Source organism: Cheilinus undulatus, linkage group 2 (assembly GCF_018320785.1).
Source record: "Cheilinus undulatus linkage group 2, ASM1832078v1, whole genome shotgun sequence".
NCBI lineage: Eukaryota > Metazoa > Chordata > Actinopteri > Labriformes > Labridae > Cheilinus > Cheilinus undulatus.
In genome coordinates, this window is record NC_054866.1 from 54819822 (window position 1) to 54831471 (window position 11650).

The 11650-nt window shown below is 40.0% G+C and overlaps 1 protein-coding gene across 1 annotated transcript; it reads right to left on the reverse strand.

The window, feature by feature from the left end:
• Positions 1–1975: 1975 nt before the first annotated feature.
• On the reverse strand, positions 1976–10942 carry spcs2 (signal peptidase complex subunit 2). The gene is made up of 5 exons (XM_041795830.1): positions 10791–10942; positions 5604–5687; positions 5347–5507; positions 3155–3289; positions 1976–2358 (listed from the first exon to the last, which is right to left on the reverse strand). Exons 1-5 carry the CDS (start codon positions 10830–10832, stop codon positions 2172–2174), a joined length of 609 nt encoding a protein of 202 aa, XP_041651764.1. The 5' UTR covers positions 10833–10942; the 3' UTR covers positions 1976–2171.
• Between the last annotated feature and the right edge of the window lie 708 nt (positions 10943–11650).

Here is an 11650-nt window from a genome sequence, read left to right on the forward strand (position 1 = left end):
AGATTGTGCCCATCCTAACCTGCCACCGTCCACCAGCACACTAACCGTCGGAAACACACTCACTGGTAAAGTCTGATAGCCAAGGTCTGCCCATCAGTTGTCTGTTACCCATAATCCCACATCCTGTATATCAGGAGCAAATATGACAGGATGGAAGGAGAGACACGAGTTCACGTGGGACCTGGAGATCACCTGATAACCGAGTCTAACGTGACCACAGCTTCATAACAGGTGACTTTCCTCTGGGGTGCGTGGCGTTGTTAAACACAGACAGATTATGTGGAATTAGAGGGTTAGATTCTGATGGCCGTTTCAGACTGGTTGTGAGTGAGCAGGGGTCAGTAAAAAATAAAAAACCCTTTACACTGAGCCTGTGACTGTTCCTCCTTAAAAACCCGATGGATGGCTACATCCACAGGTAGGGTAAGAATTTAGGGAAAAAGTTTACAGTGGAAACTACAAATGTTCAAATAAGACACATAAAAAGCAATAACTGGGGTTAGAGATGATGATTTACTCACAAAAATGCTGAAAATTTTATTTTTAGAATGATATAAAAAGTACATCTATACTGCAGTGAGTGGAGAAGTACAGAAGAGAATTAAGGGCATCATGAAAATGGCAGGTAGTTTTTTAATTCTAATAAAAGTCATTTTAAACTCTGAGATTAAAATCAGATTTCTAACTTTAATCTCGTAGTTCTGACTTTGATCTCAGAGTTCTGATTTTAATCTCAGAGATCTGACTTTGATCTCAGAGTTCTGACTTTAATCTCAGAGTTCTGACTTTGATCTCAGAGATCTGACTTTGATCTCAGAGTTCTGACTTTAATCTCAGAGTTCTGACTTTGATCTCAGAGATCTGACTTTAATCTCAGACTTCTGACTTTAATCTCAGAGATCTGACTTTAATCTCAGACTTCTGACTTTAATCTCAGAGATCTGACTTTAATCTCAGTGATCTGACTTTAAACTCAGAGTTCTGACTTTAAACTCAGAGTTCTGACTTTAATCCTTTCTTTTCTGCTCATTCAGGAAGTGCTGCTGGGTTCTGAGGTACGTCCATTTTAGAACCACTGATTTTTATCATTGATCATGTCAAAAATGTTGATGCAAACGTGACAGTATCTCTAGTTGGTGTGTAGTTGTAGTAATAATGTGGATGAACAAATTCTCGCCTAGACCAGGTTCAGGTTCAGGGTTCACCCTCAGAGAACCAAGGCTCTTGGTTCTTGGTGTGTGAGACACAGCGCTCACACAGGCCGTCTGACAGCTCTGACTAGTTAACATGGAAGCCAAAATGAAAATCAAGCAGCCGCCACACATATAGTCTGAACCAGCCGTGACGCTGTGCCCTAACAGGATCTGATAGACGCCTGCTTACAACCCCGCACATGCTGCAGATTTTACTCTCTGGTCGGTCAACCTGCACTCTACCCTCCCAATGAGTGCTCTTAGTTTCCTGTGGAGAAATCTGCGTGTGCTACCTCTGCCTCTGTGTTAACATGACATGAAATATTAAAACACCAATAACAAGCTCTCTCTGAGGGAGAAAAGCAGTTGAAATGTTCCTGTAGGACATTTCCACAGACTTGTGAATCTCCTCTGTTCCAGGAGGGAAATGGAAACAGAGCGGCATCGTCTGCTTCTGAAGCGCTGCAGTAGAAAACAGAAGACTTAAGCTCATTCTGGGCTCAGGTCCTGGGCTGTTCGGACTCTGTTAGGATCTGAAGTCAGGGTTTAAGGTTCGGAGGTTAGTCACTGTATGAGGAATGAGACTCACGATTTAAAGCTTGGACTCAGAGACTGTGGAGCTGAAATATTTAAAACTGACAGAGAAATACTGACCATTTTAGAGGAAGTGTTCATCATTAAACCACTGACTGTTCACAGGATGGTCCAAAGAGCTCAAAACAAACACTCCACTTAGAGAAGCAGAAACCAAAACTAAAACATCAAACCATCAGAGAAGATGCTGAAAATAAAAACAAGATTTAATGAAACTGAACAGAAAATGAGGAATTTTCTCCCTTTTCGAGAGTGTGGTCGAACCGTCTACGGCTAGAGGTCGTCTGCCTCACACAGCTCACTGGTTTCTCTAAAACGGTCCAGATCAGTCCAGATCCTGGCAGTAGAGCAGAAACCACGGAGCAGTGTGTCTGAGCGTGCCTCTCATTTGGTCTTCTTGTCCGTGGCCAGCGTGTCGTGGAGTTTAGAGACACACTTCTCAAATTGGTCCATCACCAACGTCCCATTCTCGTCGAAGAACACCGACACCGACTTGGTGAACTCTGCCTCCCTCTGGTTCTTCGTCTTCCCGTCAGCGAAGGAGACCCGGAGCGTGTACTGGTCATCGAACCTGCAGGACACGGGGAGAACAAGCTGTCAGTTAATCAGCTGATCAGAGCGAGGGTCTCCATTATTGACTGTTTCACAAAATTCTGATTTTTTCAGAACCTGAACTTTGGGCCATAATCACCACAATTACAGAAAACAAACAAAATCTGCCTGTGTGAACTGAGTCTATAGTACACAATTTTACCTTTAGAACTGAACTACTGAAATAAATCCACTGTTCCAGCATACTCTACCAGGGTTCTGAAGGCAGGCGTGGGACCCTGTCTGCTCTCTAGTTCTCAAAATCAGATAAATATAGAATTTTTAAATCATGATTAGAAACATGATGTACAGCAGCATATTACCTAAAAGGTAAAAAAAACAAAGACAGTCTGTGAATTTCTGAGTAAAAAATGTCCAAATTTGGGGGGAAATTGAAATATTTGAGATTAAAGTCACTCATTTTCAAGAACCCAAACTCTAAATTTCAGAGATTAAAAAGGTTTATCTTTTAAAACCTGTTTATATGAGTTTAAAAGTCTTAAATTTTGACCTTAGAAACTCAAAAATGTCAAGTTTTTAAAATCCTTCATTTACAACAGTGTAAAGTCAAAACTTTTCAGGACCACATCAGCCTTCACCGAGGCTGTCTTACCCTTCAAAATTAAGTCCTCAGGATGATGCAGACAGCGATCAAACAGGTCCAAACTCCCTTAGAACTAAAATAGCTCAGTCACATAACTAATCGGAGCATTTACCAATAACAACTAGAAACTGAGGCTGTTCCATCAGAGTGCATTGTGGGTAATGTTTCTGACCTTTTGAGGGAGGAGGAGAGCTGCCACACGTGATCCGGATCCATCCCAGCCGGGTCTTTCTGCAGAGCCACCAGGAAAATGTTCTTCTCTTTGTAGGACGTGTAGAGAGTCAGGATGCCCATCATGATGAAGTAGGTGATGGCGAGCAAAGTCAAGGAGCACAGCAGGACAGAGCAGATCTAACACCTTTAACCTCTCATTTGGGTCGAATTATCTCTAACTTCAGGAAGAGCTCACCTTTGGGCTCCTCAGGTGTACCCCCCAGATCCAGACGGAGCTCTGGATGTTCTCTTTAAGCTTACGGTGCTTGTGTCACCCCCTGGTGGTGGTATTTGATATGACTCCTTCCTAAAGAGCCTCTGTCCTTCAGCAGGCTGGGTTTAGAGTATCTAACAATACTACAGCAAACACACCGAGCTTCTCTATGCCACAAATACCAGAGGATTAACCACAGCTGATCAGTCTGGGTGATTGGAAATGTGAAATCTGATCCGTCCTGTAGTCTTTTTTAAAATCAGCCAATAATTATCGGTTTCTGATCAATCAAGGCATCTCTAAAAGAAACTTTTATATAGTGTGTGTTTTTTATCACGGCTTCTTTTATTCTAATCAAAAGTGGTAAGAAAAGGAGACCAACCAATGGGGATGAGCTCAGCCTTCAGAGGATTGTCTAACAAAGCAGATTCAAGAACTTAGAGGAGGTTCACAAGGACTAGACTGGAGTCAATGGATCAGGAACCACCACACAGACAGGTCCAGGAAGTGGAAAATTAGTGTGGTGTTCTTAGTGTAGAGCCAATCTTGGACTACAAACATCAGAGACACCAGACTCAACAATCCAGACCATCTGAAGGCTGCTATCAGAGAACCTGGGCTTCATAACCCCCCCAGCAGGACCACGGACTGATGGGCTCCATGACACAAGCAGAGATGCAGGAATTCATGAAGAGGGAGGTCAGACCAAGCACTGAGAGATAAACGAAGATTAACCAGACTGTTAACATTTGAGAGTCATTCATCTTTTTTTGGACTGATGTTTGTGACATTCTGATATTTTTACCATAGTGAGCTGAAGGCCGTAGATCAGTGATACTCAACGTGTGGCTCTGGAGCCACATGAGGCTCTTTTACGGCTTAATTTGAAATATTATTCCCCCAGAAAACCTTTAAAAAGGGAAACTCTGACCTAAGAAATTATCCATAGCAAGTCACATTCATCAGTTTGAATCCCTATTTACATTTTTTTTACCTTTTGTTTTCTCTTTTTTTTGTCACTTTTAACCCATTTTTAGAGTTTTAAGCCCAGTCTTGCCATTTCTTTTTGCCCATTTTCAATACTTGTATCCAATTTTTTGCCTCTTTTATCCTGCTTTTTGCCATTTACAATTTTTTCCCTTTTTTGCCACTTTTTGACCATTTAAGCTACGTTTTCCATTAAACGCCATTGTTTGCAGCATTCTTGCCCATTTAAGTCACTTTTACACTCAATTTTTTGGCATGTTTTTGCTGTTTTAAGGCTTTTTTTTTGCCACTTTTAACTTAATTTTTTGGTAACTTCTCACCAATTTTTGCCACTTTCTGCCCTATCCTGCCACCTTTTCTCCGTTTTTCCACTTTTAACACACTTTTGCCATTTTATGGCTACTTTGCCCCTTTCTTGCGGCTGTTTGACCATTATTTGCCACCTTTAACTTATTTTTATTGCCACTTTAATCGATGTTTGCCACTTCTCACCGATTAAATAGCGGCTCTTGCAAAGGCATTTTTCAACAATTTGGCTCTGTGGTTGAGCAGGGTTGAGTAACACTACCGAAGATGAAAACAAAAAGGTCTTGTAATTTGTCCCTCTGTATGAGATAAATCTAGGTTTCATGGGAGTTTAATTTTCTGAAATCACAAAAAAATGAACTTTTACTTGATACTCTACTTTTTTAGACAATGCTGTAAATACTGAACTCAGCATTAGTGGACAGAGCTAACATCTGCTGAAGCTACATGGATGTTTACTGCCATCATCCAAGGGCCCAGCAGCTTCCTGTTTTTTTTGGCACAAACAGGAAACCATGAATAATTAGCAACAGTATCAAACCGCCACAGTGAAAGGTGGAGACACGTGATGAGAGGCTCTCCAGCTCCTCACTGACCCCGCCCACAGCCCACTGACATCACAGCAGGCTGCCTTTAAAGGATATGAGATAACGCAGCACGCGAGGACCGGCCTGGATTCAGGGAATGGGTGTAGGTAGTCCCAGACCAGAGCCAGCATGGCGAACAGACACGACACGGTGCAGATCATCAGCCGGCCGTCCACCAGGCGGAAGTTCTCCATGTACCCGAACTTCTCCAGCAGCACCTGTAGGGGGCGCAGCAGAGCATCAAAGGCTGAGTCTAGATCAGTCAATAATCACTGATAACCAATTATTTTCACAATAAAAGCACGACCGTCTACCTTCTTAGCAGCATCATCCAGAGAGTTCTTCACTGCCGCCCCGTCCCATTTATCGATTTTTACCGGCTTCTCGTCGATCCTCCACTGAGGGAAAAGAACAGACAGATGTGCTGTTGTTTCAGTTTGTCTGTCACTAATTCATAAAAATGAAGCTTTCTTATATTCCAGATTAGAGATGGGCAACTAACCTAAATCTAGACTGAATTCAAATCTGTTCTACTTTTAAATTGCAAAAGGTGTAATATTTCTGGAACCTGAAATCTGTCAAACCTGTTTTTAAAGGTGCTTTACAAATAAAGTTTATTATTATTATTATTGTCACCATTATTATTATTATTACTATTGTCATTATTATTAATATTGTCACTATATTATCATCAAATACCAGTTTAATATTTTCATTCTGCAGCAGAGATGTTACACTTTATAGGGTCATTTTAAGAGCATTAAAAAAATATATCGTTTAGTAGGTTTCTCTTAATCACAAAGAGAATTACATCCTCATTTTAATCTCTAGATGACTCCAGCATGTCTGATATTGGTCTGATTTCAGATGTAAACTTGAACAGGATGATGAAGGGGGAGGGGGGAAGCAGACCTTAAAGCTGTTCAGTTTTCAATGAGCTGAGATTTTTTTAAATGAATTTCAGACAAAGCAGGCAGAAAGCAACACTTGAGCGTTATTTCATTTATTTTTTATTCAGTCTTTTTATTTGAATTAGGCCCTTTTCAAGAAATAGAAAGCTTATTCTTGTATTTAAATGACTTACAGGTAATTTAACGTGCAACAAAAATATTTTTTGGATATTTTATTTTTTATATATATATATATATTTGTATTATTACTGCGAGTTTATGAAAATATTTTTTTCAGTACTTTTTTATGAACTGGACTGAAGTACGTTAGATTAAATCATATTCCCAGACTTTCGCTCAAGGACATCTTTTTTAAGCTGCATTAATGTTAGTGTAAAAATAACAATAAGTGAGTGAAATCTAGAATTATACATCTGGGACCTCATGTTCCTAGTTTATCTCTGAACCCAGCCCTTACCTCTGTGAACCGTCACACATACATTTTATTTTAGTCCTTTTTCCCAAGACAGCATGGAAGTTTGGGGATTTGTCAGGGAATTTCATTAACAATGTCATAATGTCATTTAGCACACACTTTTATCCAAAGCGACTTACACTCAAGGATAAACCAGCTTTGTTATCCAGGAAAAGGAGATAACCAAAGTGAACTCGACTGAAATGTACTCATTAACACAGGGAAAATCCTAAATAAAAGTAATGACATGCCGTTTGTCTACTTAGAGCTTCTTCAGTGCTCACACTGGGAATCACTGTTAGCACTTGGCCCACATAGGAGCTAGCTAAAGATATCTGCTAAAGTAGGAGGGGGCGAGGCCTCCTATTCATGAAGTGAGTCTTCTTTTGGCATTCTGTCTACATTTACATTAATACTGATATTTTCAGTGTCTTTGCATCATAAGGGTGCTTGTCTCTGTATCTACCACCTTCTTTTAACCCATAGGGATTGTTTTAGTATCAGTCACACTCAGGCTGCTAAACACAGAAATGTGCTGCATACGGCAGCTGTAAAAACATTCTACAGGAATATTTTATTCTACTTTTATGAGCTAATTTTTTCACCTATAACTGACCTGATTATTAAGATCAAATATTTAATCATTTTTCATGATTTTAACCCTTTGGGTGCCAGCTTTTGTCATGATACTACCATTTTTTTCAATGAAAAAACAAACAGAAAAATTCGTTATTTTCAATGTACTATATGCATTTTTTGTGTTTTATTATTACAGCCTGGGATATGTCAATGATTAGCAGCAACATTGATTTTTAGGCATAATTATTATTTTCTGCATATTTTTTCTCCATATGTCAAATATGGTCAACATGACGCCTCCTGGTGGAGAGTAGTAAAAATGATCCATTCCAAGGCAAAAACCCAGAATGACACCCAGAGAGAATAACACGCATGCATCATGCTTTAACTCAGGGGTTTTCAAAGTGTGTGAGAGTGAGCCTCCCCTAAGAAGAACTGATCCATTCGGTAGACCCCCACCCCCAAAAAGGATTAAAAATAAATAAATAGACAACATTTCAAACATTTATGTCTAATCTTTAAACATTTTTAACATTAATAGATTTGGGATAATTTGGTTTGCACATGTCCTTAAACATCAGCCTTTCCCTCTTATTCAGTTTTAATGCCATTAAATACCCTTTTTTCATATTTTTTGGGCCATTTTACAACTTCCTTTTGCTTCTTTTTCCCCATTTTTTCCACTTCTATCCCATTTTTGCCCTTTTCACCTTTTTGTCCATTTAAGCTACCTTTCATTATTAAATATCCCTTTTTTCCAATTTTTTTGCTTGTTTTCATGAAGTCTTTTTGCCACTTTTTCACAAATTTTTGACATCTTTTGTCCATTTAGCGACCTTTTGCCATTAAATACCACTTGTTTCCTTTTTCCCAATTTTTGCCTCTTCTTTTCGCCATTTTTTGCCCATTTAAACTGCCCTTTGCCATTACATACCACCTGTTTCCTCTTTTTCTGCCCATTAAAATCACTTTCCACTCATTTTTTGTCACTTCTCACAAATTTTTGCTACTTTCTGACCATTTTTCCACTTTTTCTCCCCATTTTCACCCATTTTTTTGCTGCTTTTTGACCATTTTTGCCACCTTTAACCTACTTTTATTACTACTTCCAGTTTTTTTTGCCTCTTTTTACCTCTTAGATTGTGGCTCTTGCAAAGGTATTTTCAATAATTTGGCTCTTTGGTTGAGTATCACTGGTCTATAGCGTAGTCCCTATAGTAACTATACGTTTATCCATTTAGCTCCATGCACAGCAGAGGTTAGCAAAGCAAATCACCCTTTTTTCAGGTTTATGGTTCCGCGCCTCCCCTGAGGCTCTGTGGCGCTCCCAGGGGGAGGCCCGCCTCACACTTTGAAAACCACTGATTTAACTCACTGAGTGCCATTGATGTATGTTTACATCAAAGTGTTTTTTTGGTGGCTGGCACAAGGGGGCGCTCTCACACTCCCTGTGAGTAATTTTGGGGCTTCTGGGGTACGTAGTTGGAACACGGAAGAGACGGTAGATTAAAGCTGCAGAGATCAGAGTAATCGGAACGGTGGTAATCTAAGCTAAAACTTGTATTATATTCAGTATCTGCACAAAATGCCCCCCAAAAAACTGGGGGGCATTTTGTGCCATCCAGCAGGCGCTGGAAGAAACTTTAAACTTTTGCGTGAGAAACTGGTTACTCACTGAAACCGACAATAACCTGAGCGACAACGAATCCAGGGATCAGCGCGGCCATTCATCTGCCTCGGCCGGCCAAGAGGCTAAAAAATGCTGCAAGGTCTCCCCCGTGCGTCGGCATCCGCTAGCCAGCTTGATACATACAGGGATGACACTTCAGAGACGGACTTTTCAGACCCAGACTCTGAGGAATGGCTGCTGAGTGAACGAAGCAGATCTTGTTCTCCGTCCCAGAGCGATGGAGGTAAGTTAACGTTGGGAACCCACTGATTATTCAGCCAAATTCATTGAATTAAACCATCACTCATGCTCCTGTGATTTCAGAAGCAGACTTGAGAGAAGAGCAAGCCCCATGCAGTTCTACAACACTTTCTGTCGGCAGAAAAAGAGGTAAGAATGAAAGAAAATTCTGTATTATAGATTATATATAATATATAAATAACATATTATATATCATATTACTTCTATAATTTACAGGCAGTGCCAGGGGACATGCAAGGAGGAGAGGACGTGAGTGTATCAGAGGGTCCTGTGTATTTGTATTTATTTTTATTTATTTATTTAACAATAAAACACATGCGTAATACAATTAAAATTATAACATTCAAATTACTGTTTTGCTTGACAGAATCACTTTCACAAAAATGCATTTTTCTCAGCTTTCTAGAAAAAAGTGGTCTTTTTGGTGAAACAAGACTCTATTCAACTTCAGATAAATCAAGAATGGAACAAGAAGCACACAAACAGATTTTTTCCATGATGAAATAAAGACTTTCTTCTTTCATTTGAGCTATTTGGTGTTTTCAGAGTCATAGTACAAAATATTCTGTGGGTCTTGAAAGATGACTCAAAATGGCCAAAAAACGCTGGCACAAGCCACTTTCCATTTTATCAAACGGCTGGCACTCAATGAGTTAATAGAAGTGAAATCTAAAATGTCAGTTTGAATGGGTTTCAAAGGGGCAGTTTTGATTCCTAACAGCTTGAGTGTAACTCTTGCTTGTAAACAGTATTTTAGACTTACTGCAGGAGCTGATCTGGAAAATACAAGATCAAATACAACAGACACAAACTTGCCAAAATTCATGCCATGAACATGAACACAGGCAGAATGATCAACACATGAAGAATGAAATGTGTGTAAAATGTGCACACTCTCCCCTAAGGGTTAAACTACTCTGTAGCATTATTAGGATTGGCAGAAAAAGGCTTGTAGCGCCTGTAACATAGATCTCTACAGATCGGGTAAGGTCTTCAGATATTTTTCATTGCTTACTAAGAGACCAACCCTCTGAGTGAGGAGTGGTCCAGACACGAATTGGATTTATTTTAACAAAATGAAACGGAAGAGAGGAGGACGTCATGTTTTAGAGTCTGTAGAGAAGGAAGAATGAACAGCTGGGACAGACAGACTGATCTATCCGCAGTAGTTAAACACAGACTAACGCCCGATCACAGCAGACAGCCCACATCACCTGGATCATATTTACTGGATACATAACGGATCTATCCGTCTAAACTGTTAGCCTAGCATGCTAATATTCCAGCTAACGGCGGCTGTTTCAAACGTTTACCGGTGATATCGTAGCGTGAAAATGTCAGCCTAGCAAGGTAGCAGCAGCTGGTTTCATTTTAATGTAACTAACGCGTTTATTGGTCTTGAGCAGTTAGCCTATGAAGCTAACAACAGCTAATAGTTACTTTAAAGGAAATACCGTTTGAGTCAGCCTGAACTGTTAGCCTAGCATGCTAACAACACAGCTACCATCTGCCATTTATCAGCTCACGGAGAGCTAAACTCTGCGCAGCCGCAGTGTGCCCTGGCAGACAGAACGGAGTCATATAAGAGAATTTAACCCGAATAAAAGAATTCAGCTTTATCGCTTACTTTCTCCAACAGTCCGCTCTTTCCGTTCCGAGCCGCAGCCATCTTCTCTTCCGCTACAAACACCACGCCGTGACTTGGACGCTTCTGATTGGCTGATGGAAAGACCAGCCACGTGTGACCACGCCACGACGGGCGCGTGCCCGGAGTGGATTCATCGAGCACGCGATGCCGAAGTTTTCAGTGATCGTTTAAAACAGTGATGGGCAACCGGCGGCCCGGGGGCTACATGAGGCCCTCTTCTTGACTCATAGTGACCGTGGAGTTAATCACAAACATCTGGAAACTAAAAATGAGGAAAACATGAAAACTATCGCGTTTCTATTATCATCTATAAACGTCTTTAGATTATTGTGTATGTTTTAAAAATAACAGACACAACTGGTTTCAAGCGTCATAATTAAAACAGTGTGTATGCATTATTAAATACGTTTTTATAAAAATCTAGACATGCAAATAAAAATACTAAAATAACCATTAACTTTTATGTCCACTGCATGATAAACTGAATAAAGTTCTGCCAGGGCTGATGAAATTAAGCATTACTATTCATATTTGCATGATGAAAATTGTGTATTAGTTCCTTTGTTAAAAGTAATTATAGCTGTTAAATTGTCCCTCTGCTGTGAGAATAAAAATAATGTGGTCCGCTATGTCAGTAAAGCTGCTATTCTCTGATTTAGATGTGGATGAGTCCGTTACAAAACTATAAATAACTTTGATTTTATTAAATGTCCGTGGGGACAGAGATGTCGGGGTTGACTTATTTTATGCCCTGTCACTGCGACCTGACTGTGGATAAGTAGAAGACGGATGGATGTTCAAACATGCTGCCAAAGTCTCAGTGTTTCAGTAAGCCTATG

What these genes read in the sequence shown, in the direction of transcription:
- spcs2 (XM_041795830.1), bottom strand. Translation starts at nt 10,832, where the DNA reads ATGGCTGCGGCTCGGAACGGAAAGAGCGGACTGTTGGAGAAA. An exon ending in AGAGCGGACTGTTGGAGAAA is followed by an intron (nt 5,688 to 10,790) that starts GTAAGCGATAAA and finishes CTTTTCCCTCAG; the next exon opens with TGGAGGATCGACGAGAAGCC. An exon ending in TGGATGATGCTGCTAAGAAG is followed by an intron (nt 5,508 to 5,603) that starts GTAGACGGTCGT and finishes CGCCCCCTACAG; the next exon opens with GTGCTGCTGGAGAAGTTCGG.